At 36.5% G+C, this 22,501-nt stretch overlaps 9 protein-coding genes across 9 annotated transcripts; 2 read left to right on the top strand and 7 right to left on the bottom strand.

Moving 5' to 3' along the window:
• The first annotated feature begins 911 nt into the window (after nt 1-911).
• On the top strand, nt 912-1,449 carry B0P05DRAFT_549916 (uncharacterized protein). The gene has a single exon (XM_051579190.1). It carries the CDS (start codon nt 1,022-1,024, stop codon nt 1,235-1,237), a length of 216 nt encoding a protein of 71 aa, XP_051432967.1. The 5' UTR covers nt 912-1,021; the 3' UTR covers nt 1,238-1,449.
• Nucleotides 1,450-1,598: 149 nt separating this feature from the next.
• Nucleotides 1,599-4,348, bottom strand: B0P05DRAFT_549915 (kinase-like domain-containing protein). The gene is made up of 6 exons (XM_051579189.1): nt 4,137-4,348; nt 3,934-4,097; nt 3,599-3,889; nt 1,928-3,553; nt 1,805-1,884; nt 1,599-1,758 (listed from the first exon to the last, which is right to left on the bottom strand). Exons 1-6 carry the CDS (start codon nt 4,315-4,317, stop codon nt 1,650-1,652), a joined length of 2,451 nt encoding a protein of 816 aa, XP_051432966.1. The 5' UTR covers nt 4,318-4,348; the 3' UTR covers nt 1,599-1,649.
• Nucleotides 4,326-6,221, bottom strand: B0P05DRAFT_549912 (vacuolar protein sorting-associated protein 45). The gene is made up of 4 exons (XM_051579188.1): nt 6,075-6,221; nt 5,841-6,036; nt 4,810-5,792; nt 4,326-4,763 (listed from the first exon to the last, which is right to left on the bottom strand). The coding sequence occupies exons 1-4, from the start codon at nt 6,162-6,164 to the stop codon at nt 4,350-4,352; spliced, it is 1,683 nt and encodes a 560-aa protein (XP_051432965.1). The 5' UTR covers nt 6,165-6,221; the 3' UTR covers nt 4,326-4,349.
• A 554-nt stretch (nt 6,222-6,775) lies between these two features.
• On the bottom strand, nt 6,776-7,291 carry B0P05DRAFT_549908 (uncharacterized protein; the record flags this gene model as incomplete). Its single annotated transcript, XM_051579187.1, has 2 exons — nt 7,212-7,291; nt 6,776-7,150 (listed from the first exon to the last, which is right to left on the bottom strand). Coding segments are annotated over exons 1-2 (211 nt in total), but the record flags the coding sequence as incomplete, so codon positions are not given.
• Nucleotides 7,292-7,356: 65 nt separating this feature from the next.
• B0P05DRAFT_589028 (uncharacterized protein) lies at nt 7,357-8,421 on the bottom strand (the record flags this gene model as incomplete). Its single annotated transcript, XM_051582708.1, has 2 exons — nt 7,357-7,900; nt 7,967-8,421. The coding sequence occupies 2 exons, from the start codon at nt 8,419-8,421 to the stop codon at nt 7,357-7,359; spliced, it is 999 nt and encodes a 332-aa protein (XP_051432963.1).
• Nucleotides 8,422-8,573: 152 nt separating this feature from the next.
• Nucleotides 8,574-8,960, bottom strand: B0P05DRAFT_573239 (uncharacterized protein; the record flags this gene model as incomplete). The annotated part of the gene is made up of 1 exon (XM_051581496.1): nt 8,574-8,960. One exon carries the CDS (start codon nt 8,958-8,960, stop codon nt 8,574-8,576), a length of 387 nt encoding a protein of 128 aa, XP_051432962.1.
• Nucleotides 8,961-10,005: 1,045 nt separating this feature from the next.
• Nucleotides 10,006-12,362, bottom strand: B0P05DRAFT_549897 (microtubule associated protein-domain-containing protein). The gene is made up of 11 exons (XM_051579186.1): nt 12,210-12,362; nt 12,077-12,160; nt 11,879-12,034; nt 11,731-11,829; nt 11,646-11,687; nt 11,551-11,586; nt 11,123-11,503; nt 11,011-11,076; nt 10,880-10,967; nt 10,515-10,837; nt 10,006-10,465 (listed from the first exon to the last, which is right to left on the bottom strand). Exons 1-11 carry the CDS (start codon nt 12,297-12,299, stop codon nt 10,052-10,054), a joined length of 1,779 nt encoding a protein of 592 aa, XP_051432961.1. The 5' UTR covers nt 12,300-12,362; the 3' UTR covers nt 10,006-10,051.
• Nucleotides 12,363-18,297: 5,935 nt separating this feature from the next.
• Nucleotides 18,298-18,480, top strand: B0P05DRAFT_474001 (uncharacterized protein; the record flags this gene model as incomplete). The annotated part of the gene is made up of 1 exon (XM_051574764.1): nt 18,298-18,480. One exon carries the CDS (start codon nt 18,298-18,300, stop codon nt 18,478-18,480), a length of 183 nt encoding a protein of 60 aa, XP_051432960.1.
• A 310-nt stretch (nt 18,481-18,790) lies between these two features.
• Nucleotides 18,791-22,496, bottom strand: B0P05DRAFT_549881 (CPSF A subunit region-domain-containing protein). The gene is made up of 9 exons (XM_051579185.1): nt 22,380-22,496; nt 22,227-22,335; nt 21,916-22,184; nt 21,251-21,872; nt 21,069-21,205; nt 20,687-21,028; nt 20,408-20,640; nt 19,914-20,366; nt 18,791-19,868 (listed from the first exon to the last, which is right to left on the bottom strand). Exons 1-9 carry the CDS (start codon nt 22,487-22,489, stop codon nt 18,814-18,816), a joined length of 3,330 nt encoding a protein of 1,109 aa, XP_051432959.1. The 5' UTR covers nt 22,490-22,496; the 3' UTR covers nt 18,791-18,813.
• Between the last annotated feature and the right edge of the window lie 5 nt (nt 22,497-22,501).

Genomic DNA, 22,501 nt, shown 5'->3' with positions numbered 1-22,501 from the left:
TCAGTGATAAGAAAATATCTTGTTTGATTTGACAATTGATGTTATCATACAATTAATAGGGTAATGCAGTATTACACGGTTATAAGGAAGTGATCGTAGAAAAAGAACAGTTCATTTCATTGTTCCTTTTTTTTTTTATTATATCTTGGCCATCACTAATCATTCAGAATCTTGAACAATTTTAATTACTCATCTTTACTTGAACAGTGCACATCTTTTAATAGAATATTAAACAAACGCCAATGGAATGATTGTCATTAATTGACATGTAATGTGGAGTGACAAAACTAAAAAAAAAAAAAAAAAAAGAAAAGGACTCCTCCCTACATTACTCACTTGCACGAGATGTTCAAGCCCGACAAGTATTGCGCGCGGTATCAAAAGTTGTCCAGAACAGTTTTTTTTTCTTTTTCTTTAGATTTCATTTCCGCTCAGGCACCCATTACTATCTAAAATAGTCAAAGACTAAGATCGCCTATCGAAAAAGTCCCAGTTATTTGGAGCACTTGTATATAAAGCATGTGTATATATATGTATAGAAAACAGAAAGGCCAGACTCTCTTTTGGATTGACAAGTAGCAATGCCTACTACTATTTTTAGCTCCAGACAAACATCATCAACTAAACTCTTCGGTCTTATTTTATTGGCTGATATTAAAAGTACATATGCTTTAATGGACAAAAATGGATATTTCTGTTTAAAGAAAACTAGAGTCTGTTACTATATATAATTCTGCTATGCACTCTCTCTATCGCCATGTTTATAAGTGAAAAAAAGCGTGGTTACTATTATTACCTTTCCTCCTTGATTGACTTGAATCCCCGAAGTAGGAGTTTGTTTGACCCAGCCAACTGTTGGAGAAATATAAAGCTTGGCCTTGATAGCACAAAGGATCCCAAAATAAGACAGTGTCTAGACGGCGATCATTAACGCAAAAAGATATAAATACAGCTATGTATTTTATCACTTTTTCCCTTTCTCTTCTTATTTTATATTCTCAAGCAACAATTATAAGCAACTATGTTTCAATTTTGGTCTGATTGGAAACGAAAAGGCAACAATCATAAAGAGGAAGTCCATGATCGCCGTATGATGCGTTCCTGCAGCATGTCTTCTGACAACTTTTCAATTGACTGGCACAATGACTGGAATCAGAAACGCACTTTGTCTTTCAAAGACGATTATGTCTCATTTCCTAGCCTTGATCCTCCTAATAATGAAGTCTCTACCAATTAGAACCCTTTATAGCTACTTGTAAATATCAACAACAACAATGACGACAATGAACAACCTCCATTCGTTTTCTTCTTTTCTCTATGGTTAATATGTATATGTGTGATTGTTATTATTTTTTTTTCTATGTTTGTATATGGTTTTCTCTCTCTTTCTTTCTCTCTCTGTGTTTTTATGTATAATAAAGATATATATTCCTGTTTTCATTTATGCTATATAGTCATGATATCAATGTAAGCGTGTAACCATAAAAAACGTGTGTCAATACAAAAAATCGGTTTTCTCTGCACAAGTGTCCTATGAGTGCCAAACTGAATTATATGCAGGTACATGGACCATGCTGAACTTTATAAACTGTCATGAGAAAAAAAAAAAAAAACTTTATTCACAAAAAAGCGTATGTGCTACAGTAACTTTAATTTTCATTTGAAAAAGTACCTTCCAATATCAATTCTTCTTCTTGAGATTCATGAAGAAAAGGGTGCTTTAATAATTCCTCTGCAGAAGGCCTTTCTTCATGATTTCTATAACCCATTAACAAAAAGAAGTGTATGAAGTATATAGACTTACAATTGGAATGTACACTTTAAAAAGTCTTGTGCTTCTTGACTCAAATTAGGGGGAATATTGGGTGAAGTATAACAGCCAATCTAAACAAGATGTGAATCAATGCTATACATGTCAGTATCTTACCTGGAAAATGGCTTGCATTTGTGAATATTCAGGAAATGGGTGATCGCCTGTAAACATTTCTACTACCATACAACCCAAAGACCAAATATCAGCCTTCATGGTATAATGTGTCTGTTTGACGACTTCGGGTGCCATCCAATAGATAGAACCCTGTAGACTGGGTCGATGTGCTGCATGTGTGCCCATCTCTTCTTCCACTTTCTTGGAAATACCAAAGTCAGTAATCTTGACACCTCCCTTATTGTCCACCAATACATTGGCACCCTTAATATCACGATGAACAATATCTTTACCATGCAAATAACTCAGACCTTTTAGAATTTGTCTCACAAAACTATTGACTAAAGGCTCTTGAAATGCACCGTAACTCGAGAGTAAACCAGCTACAGATCCACCAGGCACATATTCCAAGAAAATACTGAAATACGATTCATCCGTCTTGTGCCCTAAATACTGTACAATGTTTTCATGCTCTAAATCTTGCAATAATTCAATCTCTCGACGCAGGGACCTGATCATGGATTTTTTACGTTCTTCACTAGCGGAATTTTCCACAGGTAATTCGACTTGTTTGACAGCCATGAGTTCACCACTGATTGGGTTTAGACCCAAATAGACATCCCCAAATGTGCCTCTTCCAATCAACGATCCCTTCATCCAAGTATCTGGTAATTTAGGTTTAGGTGTCCCTACAGGTTCACGAATCACAGGCACATTCTCGAGTTCTAATGGTTTAACGGGTAAACTGGATGTTCTGTTACGTGTCATTTCAGTCTCATTGGATTTATCCACATTGGTGGTGACTGGGGTATCAATCTTGATGCTCTGTTTTTCAGCGACCATTTTTTTCTCTTCTCCTTCATCATCATCACTCGATAGACCACTGCCATCGTCGCCACTGCTACTACTACTACTGCTGCTACTACTAATACTCGGACTCACCACAAACTCTTGTTCTTCTTCTTCTAAGAATTTATCTAGATCCACACCCAAAACAGACACTAATTCAGGCAAGACACTGTTTCGATAAGTACGTGGCTCAAATCGACTTAAAGCCGAATTTCTTCTGGTCATGGACAATCTCTGTGCTTTAATACCCGCTGTTTCCAATACTTCACGATTATGGTTGGGAAAGAACGAATGGAGGTTATTCGAGATGATTTCGGAAGGTGGTCGTTCACCAAAGAAACGTCGGCGACTCCGTGAACTGTCCAAGGTGTCTTTGATTGAACTGGCACTGGCCTGTTGCCATTGATAGAGTGGGCGTCGATGGCTAGTGTTAATCGTCCCTTTGCGTTTGAACTGTTCATGTGTGGGGTACAAGTGCCTTTTACGTAAAATTAAGCGTTCTTTTTCAGGGCGATCGACGGACCGACAAATCTCGACTAATTCAGTATCAGACAAAGCACGGGCTTCGCCATTCGTACTAGAGCCTACAAATATACAATAACTGTCTGCATTGGATTCGTCAATACCAAATTTGTGAAGTACTTTAGCCATAATTTGTTTGGATTCATTAGCTGTATGGACATTCACAATACGCGTCTGGCCATCTTCACCAAACACTTTGACGCATGTCTGCTTTACTTTTTCCATAGACATGATACCACCTTCCAACGATATTCTCTAGATCATTACTGTCAGAAAAAAATACCTCAGCATGAATTATACCTTTTGAAGTGTCTTGGGACTTGATGGACTGAGTGAATAGATATCTGAATTGGTAGGTGGAGTTTGTTGTTGTGTAGGGGATGGGTTGGCTGGCTGTATGGTAGCCACACTCGCATTACGCTGAGATCGCTTGGATTCAGATCTGCCTAAAAACCGTGAAAACGAATTGGATCGATTTAATAGACTTTTAGCACTTGATGTCTCTGACGATTTAGAGGGTTTCGTATTGGCTTCCGTCATGTTAAATCCTTCATGTTTGTCTGTAGCTGGAGTTAATAATCCTCTATTATCCTGATAAAAGTGTCAGTTTATGCTAGCCATACATAGCTACATACTCGAGCAGGTATTCTAGCTGCTAAAGAAGCAGCTAGATAACATTCTTGTCGTAGTGCTTTAATGGCAGTCAATAGACGCACTCGTTCTCCCACTGTCTTTATATCCATGGCTTTCAACGCTTCATAATCTACGTCCAGTAAGACAGAGCCCGAGATGTTGTGTTCTGATGAGATGAGATGATGTTATCTGGATAGAGTCTTACCTATAAACTTTTGACTAAATCGACCCAAGGCTTGATTAGACAACCACTCTGTTACTTTTTGTTCAGACCAATTTTTCACATCGTCCAAGAGTGTTCTTTTATGTTCTGCATAAGAAGGAGATGTAGGTGAAGGTTGTTGCATGAATTGCCTTGATGAAGGAGAAAGAGGTGGAATCGACATGAAGAGAATTAAAAGGAAAAAATAAATAAATTTTATTCTAAACTCATGAATTTCGTGCCCACTTGAGCCAGTTGCTTTAAAAATGAATCTGAATTATGAATACAGTTACCACCCAAAACAATACGAACACCAGGTACAGTAGCATTCATTTGAGCTATATAACGGGCTTCTTCAAAGGTGGCCCCGCCACAGATAAACACGATGATGTCTTGAGGTCGTTCAGGGGTAAATTCACCAGCAACAAAAGGATAGTCTGTGTCCTTGAGGCGTGCTTTGATAAGCAGGTCCAGTGTGTCTCCTAAATGAGGCGTGTGTTGTGTATAGACATTCTCTACACCTTTCAGGCCTTTAAGAGCACTTTTGCCTCGAGACAAGAAGGATTGATTTGAAAACAAATCATTTTGTCTTTGTTGATAACCTGCATAAAATAAAATGGCCGGTACAAGCTATGGATAGCATAAGTCATCAATAATACTGATTGTCTATACTTACTGCACTCTTGCGTTCACTAATACCGTGTTGATCCAACAGTTGAATCAGTGACTTGACTGCATTATTGGCCATACGTTCATAACGAAGAGCATACAACAAGACCAGACGTACTTTGGCATCTTCATCAATTTCGGGCATGGCAATCAATCGTTGAATGTTCTTGAGATCATTATTGTGATTTTCATTACAAGCTAATCCTTGTTCTAATTCACTAATCTCCAGCAAGTGATCCTGTGAGAGACGTCGACTTAGCTCACTCACCAATGCCACATGTTTCGAGACATTACCAGACAGTTTTCTAAATTCTGGGTATTCTTCTACAAATCGCTTCATGTCTGCGATTGATTCAATGTTCATGTTTGATTTTGTCTTGTGTTGATATTCGTCCACGTATTGTTTAATGGTTGCAGCTAAATCACCCAGGTTCATATACATGGATTTCTTGAAGAACGGGTCTTGATCAGGACTCAATACGATTTCTTTAAGTTCATGTTTGATTTGAGGTACGCGTGACATGTCAACACGGCCATGATGAATACCAATCAATTGGTGCACCATGGCTTGATAGGTCCATTGGGTCAATAAGGGTGTGACAGGATCATTACGTCGATCCAGGATCAACAAAATAGGCGGTGTATCTGGTCTTCTGAAGTCAAACAATGGACCTTCTGAAGATATGGTTTGATGGACACCTAGAGCTAGTTGTTTGGCCATTGCAGACTGACGCTCATATCGAATGACTGGCTTCTTTTTCAGACTGAGTAATACGGCACATAAGCCCTTGATCGATTGTTCGAGTGTGTCTGTATCCCAACTCTGGACAGTTTGGCCAAATAGATAAAGAGGATCTTGGCCCAACGAGAACAAATCGGGGTTAATGGCCAGATAGTCACCATAGTATTCCTGTACTTCACGAATCACTTCATGTTCATCCACTTCTGCTAATTGCTCCACGTCTGATTTACGTAGTGTGTTGCTAAAGTCTAACCCGAGTGATATAAGTTCTCTATTGTATGACACTGCAAACTTACATAAGTAATAGTCGCCGTAAGCAGGTTCACGTAACTCAGCAATCAGGTACTGAAGTGTTTCGCGTGTAGGTCTTAGAAAACAGATACATTTTAAATGCTTCATTTTGTCTCTGTTTCTATTGTCAATCCGATCAATAAGGTAACATTCTTTTGTCAGGAGTTGTGATTGAGTCGTGACAAGTGAAATGATGGGTGTCTATTCTCATGAGCTCATGTCGAATAAGACAAACTTACTGTCTCGGTATCAAGTAGAATCGCCTTCATGCCAGGCACATCACTAATCATTTTATCTGTATAATGTTGTATTGCTTTTATTACGTCCATCTTTTATACAGAAAGAAAAAGAATAAAAAAAAAGTGGAGTTTTAAAGAGGATGGAGGGCTCAGCATAAATTACAGTATGAAAGGTTGCGAAATAGTGTGTACTTAGTATACCTTTGAGTTGTCTCTGTCTTCCCTTTTCTTTTTTTGTTGTGTACCTGTTACACATATAATTATCATCTATCCTATCACTTTATTTTTTTTCTTCGGATTTTGTCTCAAGCATTACTCGAGAATTAGAAAAAGTAAGATAACTCAATATTGCATTATCAATTATATCATATACTTATATCAATAAAGCTTTTACTATATTATCAACAAAAATATAGCAAACTAGTTAAATTATATCTCAAAATCCAATCCGAACAAAATCCCAAGATTTCAAGTATTTCTACTTTGAATTCAGACGATGTTAGTTTTTTTCTGGACGAATCAAAATTAATTTCCAGATATTTTTCTTACCTATTTTGGACGAAATAAAAATGGAAATTAAACAGAAAGAGAAGAATTATTAGAGAAAGTACAATAGTATGCTAGATGACTTTACCTATAACAATCTTAATTCCTGAAGGAAATACCGTGTTTATTACGGCGATCATTGCTTCTCTTTTTAATTTCTCTTGAATCGTTCTGCACGGCCTTCACCTTTCCAAATTGACTTGGCAATGTTCATCATATTCAAACTAGCGTTGATGTCACGCTGCCATAATGTTCTGCACGTCTTGCAAACGAGAACACTACTACTGTGGGCATCACTAATACCACCCAAAGTCCTACTTTCACATTTAAAACATATTTGGGACATCAAATATTCATCAATGTCCACAGCGAGTAAGTCACCAGTCCTCTCTCTTTTTTTCAACGTTCTGTATAGAAGACCAGTGACATCAGTCCGGACCGTTTTCATCTTCACATGGTCCTTCCCAAACATGCCACTACCAAATACTATCAGTGGTACCTCCTGTTTGTACTGAAAGAAATTGCTTTCTCCAAGTACCATAAACTTATGAGTATAAAAATTATCGTAGCCATGCCCAAGTAACTTTTTACCTTGTTTCTGTTGTTTTCCGTACCATTTTTCTCTTTCCTTTATCCTTCTTTCCGGACTTGCTCCCCTTCTTCTTCCGCTTCCCTTTGTTCTTTGCTATTTTTCGTTTGTTTCCTCTTGACTTCTTGTTGTATTTCTTGGTACCATCTAAAAAATTTTCACTATTCGCTCCGGTGCTCGTTGACGACCCTGGTATAAGAAAAAGGTCTCTTTTGCAGTTTCTTGATTGTAAAAACTGAAAATACGACCAATGTTTTCGAGCATATAAATGGCATACTCCATATACAGTGATTCATCGGCAGCCTTATTAGTCGGTATATTTGTTTCAATCGTCTTGTTACCGCATGCTTTCTTTTTCTTCTCTTGCTCTGCTGAGGATTTTGTAGAGCCTTTCAAGTGGTAATATTCCTTGATGGAACATTGTCTGAAGTTGTTAATATTACCAGTTGAACCAGCAAATACAGTGAAAACCCTTTTTCTTCCTGGATCTACGGCTATTGGTAAATAGTGGCTGCCAACTTTATGCTGCTCAAAACCATCCAGGATCAGATCAACTTGATTGATTTGCTTGGTTAAACGTTTTTCTGTGATTGTTCGTTTGTTAAAAACAAAATCAACAGAAAAACCGTCTGATCTGATCAGGTTACCAAAGAGCCTCTTATTTGTTCCAGTGGGTAATAAAGATTTAATCCTAATAATAAACATATTTTAAATGACTATTATATAAAATCATTTTTTTTTACAACCATGTACTTACGATTTGGTTCTAAGCGGTTTAAAATCAAATACCTTGTAAAATAAATGCAGCTGATCATTATACCCTCTGGGGAGTGGTTCACCAGGAAGAAATGCTGCTAATGCATTGACCGAAATTGTCACTGATCGCCAATGGCATGGTGGTGAAGGGAATACATTGGACAGCCTTAGTAAAGGAAGTCTTCTAACGTCAAACGCTTTATGGGACTGATGTTCCCTTTCGAAGACAGCCAATATATGAAACAACAAAGGAACAAAAAAGCCAGGGCTATCAGCTAACGATTTTATACTAACTCTAGCATCGAGTTTGTTTTTAAGTGGCAGGCATAGTTCATCGATTCTTCGTTTGATCATAGGGTCTTCAAGTGATTTCTGTTCAGACCACACCGCTTCACCTTGGCATACATACTGATATCCATATTTTATAGCAATATCATCGACGTCCTTCGAAGCCATGGACTATATACATAATATTTAAGTAATTAGGGTAAATGAATGTGATTATTAGCTCTTACAACAAACATAATTTGAATTTGATATTGCAAAAATCTTCTCAATATATTTTCATGTCTTTCTACAACTGCATTCTCGTATGTGGTTGCTAGCTCCTAGCAGGCCTCAGCGATGTACTGGCTAGCTCCTCCAATCAAGTCTTCATTAAAAGTGGCATTAGGATTTCCAGCTTTGAAGTTATCCCATTCTTGTAAAAAACTTTGTGGCAGAAGCTTGGTGTTTTTAGGTTCTCTATTGTTCACCAGTTGACAGACAGGATACCAAAACTGTTGCCCAAAGATACCATCAGATACGGATTCACTTGGGGTTTTCGAAAGATACCAGTTCACAAAAAGTTTGGCTCTAAACACTATCTCTCTTACAGCGCTACAACACGAGGTTATTTTCTGCTTCAATATGTTTTGATATTCTTCCTTGACACAATTTTGAAAAGGTAATTTACGAGCGTAAACAGAGTAATTTGGCCCAAGATTCTGAAGCATAGTATTTGACTTACTCTGTAAAAGGAGCAGAGAGGTGAACGTGCAGAAGAGTGGCCGGAAAGTTCACACTTCTTGCATATTACCCCTGGATTAACTTAGGCTTGATTCCTTTGACGTTTTGCTGCTCTTTTTATTTTTTTTCAGTATTTCAGGCTGCTTTCTCTTTCTTTTTCTGATACTAACTATTAGATAGGTTTAGTGACCAATATGTCCATATCAATTGAACACTTAATAATTATATCTTCGTGGTCAGTTTCTTGGAGCAGATGGAGAACTTAATTTTTCTTTAAATAAGATGAACCTCGTTAAAAAAAACATTATAACAGACAAGTCAATCTAACTATTGTTGATGATCTGGTGTAAATAACTTTAAATAAATAAAAAAAGGTATATTATCACAAATAAATCTTTTCTCATAACAAGAACATTTGTCATATATTATTATTATTATTATTATTATGCCAGCTAGTCATAGTTTGATAGCAATAGAACTGAGTTCATTCTAAACAATGATATAGCTGAATCAAAATTTACACTCCTACGGAATAGAGTCATATAATCCAGGAACCAGTAAACAGATCTCATCTTGAATGATAAATAACTGTAAAGATGGTTCACAAAGTATATTTCATTGGAAAAGCCAATACTCTTATTCCATCTAATATAACCTTCAGATCATCAAGTCCTATCTCAAGTTACATCTAAGGACACAATCCAAATCATATATAAGCCTAGAATATAAAAAATCTCTCTCGAACTTTTACCTCAATACATTTATAAACGGTCTCAAAGTATTTCCTACACGTCTCTTTATTTTTTTATAATTTCTATATTCAATCTTTTTATTTAAAAAGTCTCAAAACGCCACAATAACCAGTCATTTTGATACTTCTTCTCTAACAATTGATCTCCCTTTACAGATAAATGTCTGAATGTAAACTCATTCATACAAAAAGCTAATTCTTTTCTGTCTAATTTCCATTTTTATTTCGTCCAAAATAGGCAGAAAAAACATCTGGAAATTAATTTTGATTCGTCCAGAAAAAAACTAGCATCGTCTGAATTGAAGCGTAAAAACAGTATTATCTTCTTTAAGCAGATTTAGTAGTTGCTAAACCACCTCGGGTGGGTATCAAGGAAGGCATACGATGAGGCCTTAATGCTTTGTTAAGGTTCATGTTGGATTGGATATAGGCTGTAGTGGAATCGAGCTCCTTCTTAGGAGGATCTTTTTTGATTTTTTTTTTGAGTGGCATGGATTGAGAAGGATTGATTTTTTTAGGTGGTGGTGGTGGTGGCGTTAGAATAGCAGAGGCAGCGCGTGCTTTGATAGAAGGCAGTGATGATTTCTTTTGTGGCAGCATGACTGAAGCAGGCCTGCTTTTCATACGTTTTGTTATGGTGGTATTAGTATTAGTAGTGGAGGAACTATTATGTGATACGGGATCCGAATTTAAAAAGCCAAAGAATGTTTGGTTTGCTTCTCGATCTGCAATTTCATCCAACTACAACATAGTATGAGCAAAGAGTCATTATTTTTGTCTAAAGAATTACCAAGGCATCCAAATAACGCTTGTCTCCAATCATGACAGGTTTTTCTGCTAACTTTTCAAATTCTCCTATGGCTTTGATCAACTGTCTATCTAACTGTAATAAACGAGGCAAACATGAATTTCGCCACTTCTCTTCTTCCAACAATCGAAATGAAGCTTGGAATAAACGTCTAGGATCAGAAGCCTTTTTTTCAAAATCAATCATTTCCTGAATCAAGTCTTTTCTCTCTTTCATCAAAGCCTGAAGTGCTTGTCCTTCCCCACGGATATTTTTAAGATAGGCTATATGGATTTCAACGGCCGTCTTGATTTCTAGTTTGTTATCTGTCATTGTATAAACAACCATGCTTTTTTTTTTCGACTTACTTTTTTCGTATAAAGAAGCAATAAATACATCTCTTTCTAATTCAGATAGGAGACAAGCATCCCATAAAGGTATAAGTTGTTCCTTAAACTAAACAAAATCAATACAATGACAGACGATACCCAAAACTCACTTGTTGAATATACACATCAAACTTCTTTTTTATCATCGGTTCGAGTCCATCTAAGATATCCTTCAGCTTATACCTGAATTAACAACTGAATGACATGACTGTTGGAACTTACAATACGCATATCCTGTGCCCCTAATCGGTTCGGTAAAACAGGCCTCTCTAAAAGGGGTATATTGAACTCGTCCCATACAGCCATGATTTTAGTGACAGAATAATGGTACATTTGACAATTGGCATCAAACAAAGATTTCATCTGTGCTTGTTTGTCCATTAACAGAGGTAGTTCAGTAAGCTGGAATGGATTTGAGGGATGATGAAAATAGTCGTTTGTACGGTCCAGTTCTGCTTGTTGCTGTTCTCTTGTCATGGTCATGTCAATAGCCATAGGGAAATTCTCGCAAAAATCCAGTGAGGCATCGTTTCTATAATCCAACATATGCCAGTAGAAATGAATGGATTTCATGATTGTATTGAACTGGTAAATACGTTCTTTCTATACATAATGATTAGCCTACTAAGAAAAAAAAGATATAGAATTACCTCTAGTTGCTTTAAATCCCGTAATGTACAGCTAATCTATCAAAATAGAAAGGATCAGCAATTGTTCTCCTATACACGTGTGTAGTCTACTTTACATATTGAATAGTAGCCCAAGAGAGATTGTTTTCTTGATACTCCTAAAAAAAAGTAAATATACATGTACAGATAGATGCTCCGTACTTTTATGGGTTTAAATCTATAGTCTAACTCTAATGTTTTACAGAGTGTTTGTATCTCCATCAACCATTCTTCGACATGTTGTCTTCGAGTAGTAATTTCCTATCCCATTGTTATGATACACGTAACATTCCAAACACTAAAAGCTTACATGATCTAGTCTAGAGTATAATTCGTACAGCGATTTTTGTTTAGGCCAAGTAGGATTTAAGTCAGGATAAATGTCGGGTGTCCATACAACACCATGAGAATCTAACATGTTTTCTAATGATACACCTAATAATCCTGAAGCTTCTTCGATATATGTCTAGCTTGTATAAATAACTTTGTGGTTGGGACTGCTTATTACCATCATGTCTTGAATAGTTGCTTCTAAAAGCCTCTTTTCTTGTCGTTCATTTATGACAAGTGTTTCGAGCACTTGTATGACAGGCTATGTCAAGTTAATAAACGAAATTTGAAATTCAAATTATTGGTGTCACCTCTATTTTTTTATTTAGTGTTAAAGGGTCTAGTTGAACTGAAGACCATAAAGAGTAGAGTGTAGAGAGTTGAGAGGTAATGGTGTTCATGAGGAGAAAAAGGAAGAAAGAGAGAGAAAAAAGAACTTGTACTCACAAACCGACAAAAAAAAATATATTCATCATTTGTGTGACTTGATGAAATAAACAAGCGCTGAATGCATAAATACGTTTATGGAGACTTGTTATTGTTTAAAAAAGCGTTTACTTGTCCGCATTCTTTTAAGTCATGCGAAACATTTTCAAACAAAAGCGTCAAGAATGTATTCTTACTGTTGACAGTTACTTTGTGTTTGGTCGGATTGTAACACAATTAGGAATGATGCAAGAAATCATCTCGATCATTTAATGGAACAGAAAAGAGCCACACCAGCTAATTTCAGTTGGAAATACGTGCTTGTTACACATCCAGGGGTCTATATATGAGAGCGAAACTTGATGGTATTAGCGCAATCAGTTGTTTTTTTTTAGAAAAAAACAGAATTCTACGTTACTTGAATGACTACTTTACGCATTGAATATCGTGGTTTTGTTAATGTTGCTATGTCAATCCATTTTTAGACATCCTGTCAAATACTTTGCATGTATTATCCTTCATTGTTAGTGCGCATAAGCATTATTCATGTGCTAATGAGCGAGATAATGATGGCATTTATTGAATTATTACTATGACAATGAGCAAAGCTTATCAACATAAGTTTTAGGGAAGTATGTAGAATGCAAGCCTTAGAGAATTGACATTTTGAGTATTGAACTCAATATCACAAAGCCCATTAGATAAGCCAAGCGACTAGATCAAAACTACTCTACTACAATATAAACTCTTTTATCGACTGGTAGCAGAATATGATTGTTTGTTTTGGGACGTTGTGACTCAGTACCTAATTATGGACATTCCAAAAAATTCAACATCAGACGCAGATTCAAAAACGCAGATAAGTTAATAAAAACACGAATGCGATTATAAGAACAGAAGCCTACTAGAAAGATCAACATGATACATTAATCAAAGTTGTAGTGCTTTATTTAACACAATAGGTGGTATACAAACTACTTGTTTTGGATGTTTATATGCTGAGTAAAAGGCAAAAAAAACGTATCTTCATTTTCTGGCGATAGCATACACTTTTTATATATCTTTCACAAATACAACACTTTTGGTGTGTTTCAAAACACTTTAGAGACATTTTTCATTATGCATTATCATAGTAAAAGTCTTATCTATCTCTGTCAAACGATGATGGTTTAAATTTTGACAAAAGGATTTTTTTTTGTATTGAAAACATTAAAGGATGGTCAAGTGTACACAGAGTGAAGTGATTCGCCATATAATTATCATTTTGTATAACTATTTTACTGTTTTCTTCTTCATTTTTGAAATCTTTGGTATTTCTTTGGTGCTTCTTTCGGAATTTTTTTTCAGGGTCAAAAGGCACTCCATGGAAACGATGTTGGAAGTGGCTATACCAAATTGATCGAATTATTGTCGCAAAGAAGTCATACATGTTGATATTTACATCTAAGTTGTAGATGAGATATCTCGAAAGTCTAAGATTTTTAAAGTCTTGGAATATTCTATCTGTATTAATTTCGGTTGGGTAGCCAAGGAACTTGTTGAATACACCTTGACAAATCATTGCCTTATTTCCACAAGAGATTAGTAAATGTTTGGCATCTTCTGTTTGGTTGCAATTGATATATCGACCATTTTTGACGCCTTTTATTCGTCTTTCGTGTAGAAATTGCTTGCTAGGGATTCTGTTGTGTAGAATTTTGAGCCAAATGTTTTTTGCAGAATGATGCATTGGTGCTGTGTAGAATTGCTTCCATTGGGCATGGCTTGATATTATTACTGAACTCGTTTGGCTTTTTTAAAGGAACGTTTTCCAGCAGTATTCTTCGGAGGCCTTGGTTATTTACTTGGAGAATCGCTTTGTTGTCGTGTTGTAATTCCTTCAGATATGTCTCAAAACCCAAGGATTTTTTGAGACTCTCTTTCATTGTCTTGTTCAATATGTCGTAGAAAATACTGCTTTAATTGCAACGGGTTGCTAGAAGTGTGTTTCTTTAATTTGGATAATATTGCTGGTCTACTCTATTCATTTCAGCTTTTGAATGAAATTTAATTGGTTGCTAAGTCGAGATTAAAAAAGTGTTAAACTAGGCTTTTCTTTGCTGTTGGACTGCCAATGAATGTCAGCTCAGCGTTGTCTTTCCAATTGTTACATACAGTTGAAAGGGGCAGAGTCATACAATTGATTGCTGGTAATGATATTGAGACTTCATCTTTTGGGTTACAAAGCTTTGTCAATACATCCATTGTTTCAAAAAATCAATCCAAATGCACCGTCTTTGTTTAGGGATGTTTTATATCTAGAGTCAGAGAAGAGCATAATAGATCCGAGGCTTGGGTTATTCGTTTCGACTTGAAGAGCGTATACCACTATATCATACAGGTACTTTGGGATTCGTTTAAATTGCTCACAGTTGAGCAGAGTTTCGATATATCTCATCTGTAGAGATCCCTGTTAGGCAAACAAGTTTAATAGCCCTAGACCTCCTTTAACATTAGGCAGGTAAAAGACATCCTTTTTGATTTGCAATTTCTTCTCGTCGACTATATAATGGTAGATGATTGAGTTCAAGGTCGAAAGTATAGCTTTGGGTAGTAGTGTCAATCTGAGCACATGCCATAGTTTGGAGAGTGTTATTGTGTTGGCTATATTTGCCCTATCGTACATAGAAGTATTTCTTGTTTTGAAAAAGGCCACTTGAGCTCTGATTCTTCCAGTCATTTTGGCTACAAACACTTCTCTCTGTTGTTTTTTTACGCAAATTCGGTATCCCAGGTATTTGATATAGTCAGCACTGTTGTAGTCGTACCATTTCATACGTTGCTGGATGTACGTTTTTAATCTTACCTCAAAATATTCATTCATTTTACCTCCATGGAGTGGAAAGGCCTGGGACTTTTCATAATCAATCTTGAAGCTTGACACTTGACTATATGTCTTGAAGCATTCTTCCATTTGCATATATTCCGATCTAGATTTGACAAATATGATGATATCGTCTGCATAGGCTAGGATCTTGACAGGCGTTGGTGGAGTGAGTTGAACTGTTCTTTGATCTGCTGGTTTGCTAGCTTAGATTGAATATCCTGAGATACTGTTATTGTTGATAATTGATAGTAGGAATGGCTCAATAGCAAAGTTAAAAAGTATTGGTGATATAGAGTCTTCTTGCCTTAGTCCTCTTCGCTGTTTCACTGGATTGGATAGAAATCCATTCATGTTGATGAAGATTTCATTGTCAAAGAAAAGGTTCTGTATGCATCTAAAAAATTCATTAGGAAAGCCAGAATCCAGTAGTACTTGTGTAAGATAGTGTGGATGAACTCTGTCGTAAGCTTTGTTATTATCAAGCATCACTCCAACATATTCTTCAAACTCTTGGTTGTTTCCTGCTCTGGTTGTTGTGAACATATATGAATTCATATGCATAGATCAATAAATGATGATCATGGCAAAAGACCAGATCACATCTATGGCAATTGAAATGGATCTATAGTTACTGAAATTCACTCATTCTACGAGAAGTACTACATCATCCTCATAGTCAGAGATTATGAACCTAGTAATTCTGTTATTATCAATGGCCCTCATAAAGTGACAGTTAAAGCTGACAAATACATTAGCATTGGCATTTGACAAATATGTAATAGTTTATTCAAGTTCAGGTCAGATCATGTACTGTTGGCTGAGCTGACAACTTCCCCTAAAGGCATTTCTCTTAATTGTTCCTGATCTAACAGATTAATCTGTGGTCAAGAAGCTAACCTCAAAACAATATTTCGACCGAGAAGAAAAAGTATAAATACTTCGACATTTTATAGCAATTGAAAGATAACATTTCTTTGAGAAATGAAAAGCCTATACAAGTTCTAACGGACTTTCTCTGTGTTCTCACCTTTTCTCTTATTTTATATCTATTCTCTTTTCATCTCACAACATTACCCATTGATAAACAGGTATATAAAGAAGCCACCTTGCCACCATCACCATATGTCTATCATAGCATAGAGAGCTAAGCCGTAGAAGAGGAGGACGCTGCAAAAGATGGAACTGAAGATGCCAGCCGAAAAAGGTTATTTGAACTCAGGGGCTTTCTAAAAAGTTTGCTGTGTCAAGAAGGTGAAATAACTCTTCAATACTTGCAAAACAATCGCTCTGATCTCTCCGATAATGAAAGGAACGTATGTCTTCTTGTGGCAATTCTTAAGCCATATATCCCTTCTAAGGCCAATTATGCTCACATTGGCCATCAGCTACGTTTTGTTACACTTGCCACTGATCTTCTCCGTTGTGCTGAATACGCCAGGTTTACTCAAAATATATGTCCTATGCTAAGCACTAAGCTAAAGGTATCTCTGTTGGATACTACATCCTTGTATTCTCTTTTTTGTCTTCATGGACAAGATAGACTGAGTTTTTTTTTTTCAAGTACGATAGAAACCCCTTTCAAGTCAAAAATGAGATTGTTAGCCACAAAGACGCTATTTTCAATTCTCTCTTGATTTGGCGAAAGTTCAAGCTGCATGTTAGCGATCGAAATTGGTTTTAGCTTAAACACAACTATTTTACCCAGCTCAAAGTATGTAAGAATAATGAGTACCAAGACGAATAATTCTACACAAACAACAGCTACTCTCGAGCAGCAGCCTCATCGTAGCAATCAGTCTATTAGAGACAACGCAACTCTTAAAAAAAATTACTAACCTACAGAAAGAAGTCAAGAATCTATCGGTAGAACTGAGGCAAAACTACAAGGCGCATAATGATGGCAACTTGGCACTAAAATAAAGGTAGCAAAAAGATACAGAAGAAACCCTTTTCCTGAACCTACTACTCAAGCTAGCCAAGCTAGTACTTCCATGAACCAATTAAGACTAATGAGTATTGATCCAACTAGCCCTTACACTCCGGCTAATCACGTTGATGCTGAACTATGTAGATGCTTGACAGACGTGAATAGTTGCACTTGTGATACCCTAGAAGAAATTCAAAATATAATCTATGATATGAGAAGCAGACCATTGGGTGCTCAAGTTGCTCAACCAACTACACAATCCAGTGTTCAACCTATTTCAACTCCAAAGCAAACCAAAACTGAACCTGATATCACCAAAAAACGAACGTTGCTTGAAATCCGAAAAGAAATCTCACAACTTATTGATATGCTCAAAGACCAACGATTTAAAACTTATTTGAATATTCAAAAGTGCAAAAAAAAAAAAAAAAAAAAAAAAGCTGTCTAATTGTACATTTTGTTTGCACGTTCGGCGTCGAGCGCTGAACATGCTCAAGAAGAATCAAGAAGAAAAAAAAAGTAAGAATCCCATCAGATTATTGTCAAAGTAGTCAACGCGAACGACGATAGGACTGTTTTCAAGGCAAAAGATGTTAATCTGACCCCGGTTGCTGAACAAATCTTTCAAGAATTTACATTCTCAGGAACTGATAATGGGATTGTGAAGATGTCTGAGCCCGTGCCTGTTACATTCGATAAATACGTCTATTGTTTGAAACTATACAACCGTTTTGCTGCATTGGATGAAGAAGAACTCAAGCAAGAAAACCCCGAGTTTCAAGCACTACATGAAGCAAAGACAATCGCTGCTAAAGATGTTGATTTTGGAAGTAAAAATTTCCATTATAGACACAAGCTTACTGCGCTCAAATAAGATAACGCATTGATATTGGAAACAAAAAGAGAATCGTTGAGCCAAAGCTTTGGAAGCACAAAAAACGAAGATGAAACCTGGGGAACATACCAACATTTACAAGAAAGCAAGAACGTGTTGAAAGGCTTTTATGACAATCCGAGAATGAGGCAGTGGAATATAAGAATGAAAATGTACATGAAGAAGGGCAGGGATCGCATTTGCTCGCAAGAGTGTGCATGGCTAAATCCAATAACAGCAAAAGACAACTATGATCCCAAAGGAAAGAAAAAGTCAAAACATCAAGCCACCTCTAAACAGTTGATAATGATGATTGGTGATTGGGGAATGGGTGTTGGTTCAAGAATCAAAAGGCACTCACGATATGGTGGAACTTGGAAGCAAGATGTTCATGCTCATTATACAAATGTCTGCATTACCAATGAAAACAATGCATCTCAGACCAGAAACTTCAACATCCTAAGTAATTATTCAGAAAGCAGGGAATAACAAGATACAAAAACATGAAAGGTGCTTTTAGTTTGTCATATTCCTGGATGGCCCTCAGTCAAGAATGGTCGTAGTATAAGTGGAGGAGATAAGGTATCTAGCTTTGGCCATTGTTATCTCAGACATAACCATTTTGCTCTTTCATAAAACTCTTCCTGGTTTCTCTGCAAGCGTCAGTTACTCCAATACTGAGTTAAATTCGAAAATGACAGCTTTTTATACAAGAAGTGGTGTATCGGTCGAGAGTTTAGCATCTCTTTAGCGGATCAAGTATTTTATTCAAATTTAAAGTTTTCGTGCTGGAAAATCGTGTTTATATGGAATATTTTGCATTTATTTAGATACTAGACTATAAATTAACTCTTCTACTTCTGTCACTGAAAGCTTGATCCCATTATCTGCCAAGATCTTCGTTTTGTCTGCTATAGACATATTACTGAATAACTTGAGCACGTCACCATCCAAATAATAAGAAGGCATATCGCTTTCTTCTTGATTAAAGAAATGATGATGCTGGCTATTGATCTTTGGCCTATAACTTCTAAAAGCAACATAATCCAGTTTACCGATATTTTGGCTTTCTTTCAATATGCTGTTCTGTATCTGCTTGAAGAACTCAAACGCTTCTTTTGAAATTGTTTTGACAACCCCTATGGATCCATGCACAGTAGCATATGTGAAGGCTGGTTCAATTGACTGTGTAATCGTATGTGTATCCTCATTGGTAATGTCCACTAGTGTACCTTGTCGGAAACAATTGACCAAAGAGCCTACATGGAATCCACTGGTGAGTTCCAACTTGGCCATGCCATTATGTTTCTTTTGTTCGTCAAGAATGAGTGTAAACAGGTTATTACGATCATCTGCACCAATATAGACATGATCATTTACAAATTTAACAGCTGTCATCCAAACTGGCTTTGAGTCCACGGCCAAGAGTTCCAGCTGAAGTGGGTCTTTTGAAAGCATCTGAAGGACTGACATGGATCGCATCAAATCACCTACAAGTACACGATCATCACGCACATCCAGACACAAAGCAAGAACATTGCGATGAATATTCAAATCAAATTTCACGCGAGCACCTAAAGGTAAGTCAGGTCGAAAGCTACTTAGACAAAAAATGGATCCATTAACACAGGCTACAATTGAACCATGGCATGACCGCATATCATAAATCACACCAGACATGTCAATCGCTTCAATCAATTCACAGGTATGTGTTTCCTTAATATCAAACACAAGAATACGGCCACGACTTGCTTCTGGATCATCTGGATCGGGAATAGCTGTACCAACAAACAAGAAGTCTTGTTGATAACCAGGGAATCGAGCTACTGTCATACTCTCTACGACTTCTTCATTTGACAGTGTGTAACTATCCAAGACTATGAACATGATTAATGAGTACATAATAGAAATAGTGGTAATACCTTGTAATGTTTGTGCGTCTAGAATGTTGAGTTTGCCCTTTCGAATCAAGAAATTGTTATTCAAATTTTTAAAGATCATGGTGGTGCCCACCGCTAATAATTTAAGCTGAGGCATGTATCGAATACGAATAGGCATTTCATTTTCCAGTACAATTTTAGTATGATGTAGTCTTTGATTCAAGTCAATTTCGCCAAACATTAGACCTGTGGGTGTCATCAAGATCATGTGATCATTAAATGAAGTAAAGCGATACATATCTTTCAGGTTGACAGCTGAGAAATAGAGTGTACCATGTAAATGAGTGACAATGGTGGGTCGACTGCCTGTAATAAACACTTTGGTTTCTCCTCGATGTTGGTAAGCATGCATGCTTGTACAATAAGTGCCTACAACCGTCTGTCGTTCTTCTAGAAGCTTGTTTTTATAGACATAGCTCAATAATTGACCATCCCCTAACAAATGAATGAATAGTGCTTTTGTGTATATCTCTTACCAAACAGGACTAAAAGGTATACTGTCTTATCAAACTGAACAAGAACAAGGTCAGTAGGTCCTATTTCTTTCTGCAGTGTGTGTTCCAATAAAGGCACCAATTGAGGCAGGCTCAATACTTGTATTCTACGTTGCTTCCATGTACCAATCATGACACAATCTTTGCCAATACCATTCTCTTTACCCAAACTGAGTTTGATACAAGCAACATGGTCGTCTGTCACCTTCCTAGTACTATATGATCTTTGTTACACACATACATTTACAAAGATAAATTTACCTCTGTTGATACAAGTTATCGTCCAGTGCAAAACAAACAAGTGTGTTTGAACCACAACAGACTACACATTGTGCTGAACTCAGTTCAGCCAAAGCAATAAACTGCCCTACAGGTGGTTTCCATTCATCCAACAGTCTACCATGTTCATCATGTTGCATCAATCGTATAAAAGTGGGTGTGATTTGAACCAAATGCCCCTTTTGTGTCGTTATAGATGCCAGTGTGGTTTGTTGCAAATCAAGAGATGCATAAGTGGTATATTCTCGAAATTCAGTGTGTTGAATATGTTTTAAAAAAACGGTTTGGTCAAATGTAGTAATAAGCAGTGCATTTTGCTTTTGTCTACTCTGTATAAGTACATAGTTGGTCAGAGTAATATTACCTGTCACTAGCATGTAATGCCCACACATCTTTAATTAATGGGATATCCACACTGTATTGCTCTGTAAATCCAACACCATTTTCAACAACACGCAATGATCCATTTCTGTCTACACCTGAACAACACACCATTGTTTGCTTCATGGGATTATGAGTCTAGAGGTATGCATCTATGTATACTACCTTTCCTTGTTGATCATAATCAAACAGACAAAAATCAATAATAGGACCCAAGTTATGAAATGTATGTAAGATGCACACACTGGTTCTTGCATGACTTTTGTTTAAACGAAACACACAAGAGTCTCCCTTTGTTGATCCTGCGTAAAATAAGCCACGACCTAAATCAACAATTGAACTAGGAATAGGAATTTGCCCAATAGTTGTACTTGAGATATTGATCACTTTCATATTATGCACTTCCAATGTTAACAAATAAAGATATCCTTCTGAATCACCCAGCATACAAGTATCATAACTATTTTCGAGAAATGTATAGGATGTGATCATTACAGGATCAATACTGAGTTCTTTAGTTTCTCTGCCTGATGAACTCAAGTCATGATAGGACAAGATGTATTCGCCTATAGCAAGTACACCACCAATAGGATCAGGCACACTAATCAACATGTGTGTAGTTGCTTCTACTCGCATTGTCAGTTTTTCATTTTCGACCATTTCATTGCTTGAATAGCGAAATATTTTGATTGTCTTAAGTTCATTGATTTCTCCCAACAAGACAGCAACAGAAGATTGCTGAATGCCTTTTAATGCTACCATATCTAAGAAATCAAATTCGTTTGTTCTAATTGTCGATCAGATAACAAGTAGACATAATGTTATTATACCGAATAGATTCAGGTGAAAATCGTTTTGCCTTCAGTTTTTGTTCTTTAGCTAATGGAATAGAAAACAAATAGCCTGTGAAGGCACTCACAAGCATGGTGTTAGTTCGAGTGTCCATAGCAATTGCTGTAGATTGATCTGTAATTTTGGCTTGTGATTCTGTCAAGATACCATGGCCCTCTGTAACAATTGTTTCTGTTCGACTACTATAAGTAACAATAGTAAAATATTTTTGATCTGTCAGAATAAACAATGAACAAGTCTCACGATCCTATTTGGAGTTATGAAAAGTAGTTGACGATCTAACACTTACAGGTAAATGACAGACAGAGAGTCTATCTACTACACCATAAATAGAGAAATGAGTTAAGAGTTTGATGCCTTCATTCAAGATGGAATAGATTTCAATAGTCGATCCTTTACTACGAATATGTCAACCTTACACGTTTACAGAATTGAAGCTTACGAAACAATCAAATTTTCTTGAAGGGAATTAATAAAATAGCCCTTGATAGCATTTGTTACAGCAGTAGCAGGGTTAATAGTGGTTGCAATATGATACTTGTTTATATCCATAAAGAAGAAGAA

The sequence above is a fragment of the Gilbertella persicaria genome (genome assembly GCF_025201335.1).
Source record: "Gilbertella persicaria strain CBS 190.32 chromosome Unknown B0P05scaffold_31, whole genome shotgun sequence".
In the NCBI taxonomy this organism is placed as follows: Eukaryota; Fungi; Mucoromycota; class Mucoromycetes; order Mucorales; family Choanephoraceae; genus Gilbertella; species Gilbertella persicaria.
This window is presented reverse-complemented; position numbering and strand designations above follow the sequence as displayed.

Excerpts from the sequence above, each read along its gene's own strand:
- B0P05DRAFT_549916 (XM_051579190.1), top strand. The coding sequence starts at position 1,022 with ATGTTTCAATTTTGGTCTGATTGGAAACGAAAAGGCAACAATCATAAA.
- B0P05DRAFT_549915 (XM_051579189.1), bottom strand. The coding sequence starts at position 4,317 with ATGTCGATTCCACCTCTTTCTCCTTCATCAAGGCAATTCATGCAACAA. Across the intron at positions 3,554-3,598 it reads GTCCCAAGACACTTCAAAAG|AGAATATCGTTGGAAGGTGG; the intron begins GTATAATTCATG and ends GTAATGATCTAG. Across the intron at positions 1,759-1,804 it reads TTAAAGTGTACATTCCAATT|AAATCATGAAGAAAGGCCTT; the intron begins GTAAGTCTATAT and ends AATGGGTTATAG.
- B0P05DRAFT_549912 (XM_051579188.1), bottom strand. The coding sequence starts at position 6,164 with ATGGACGTAATAAAAGCAATACAACATTATACAGATAAAATGATTAGT. Across the intron at positions 6,037-6,074 it reads TTCTACTTGATACCGAGACA|ACACCCATCATTTCACTTGT; the intron begins GTAAGTTTGTCT and ends TCATGAGAATAG. Across the intron at positions 4,764-4,809 it reads TTAGTGAACGCAAGAGTGCA|CTTGTACCGGCCATTTTATT; the intron begins GTAAGTATAGAC and ends TGCTATCCATAG.
- B0P05DRAFT_549897 (XM_051579186.1), bottom strand. The coding sequence starts at position 12,299 with ATGAACACCATTACCTCTCAACTCTCTACACTCTACTCTTTATGGTCT. Across the intron at positions 12,161-12,209 it reads CACTAAATAAAAAAATAGAG|CCTGTCATACAAGTGCTCGA; the intron begins GTGACACCAATA and ends AACTTGACATAG. Across the intron at positions 10,466-10,514 it reads AGCGTTATTTGGATGCCTTG|TTGGATGAAATTGCAGATCG; the intron begins GTAATTCTTTAG and ends ACTATGTTGTAG.
- B0P05DRAFT_549881 (XM_051579185.1), bottom strand. The coding sequence starts at position 22,489 with ATGGATATAAACAAGTATCATATTGCAACCACTATTAACCCTGCTACT. Across the intron at positions 22,336-22,379 it reads CAAGAAAATTTGATTGTTTC|TAAAGGATCGACTATTGAAA; the intron begins GTAAGCTTCAAT and ends ACATATTCGTAG. Across the intron at positions 22,185-22,226 it reads TCTCTGTCTGTCATTTACCT|GATCGTGAGACTTGTTCATT; the intron begins GTAAGTGTTAGA and ends AACTCCAAATAG.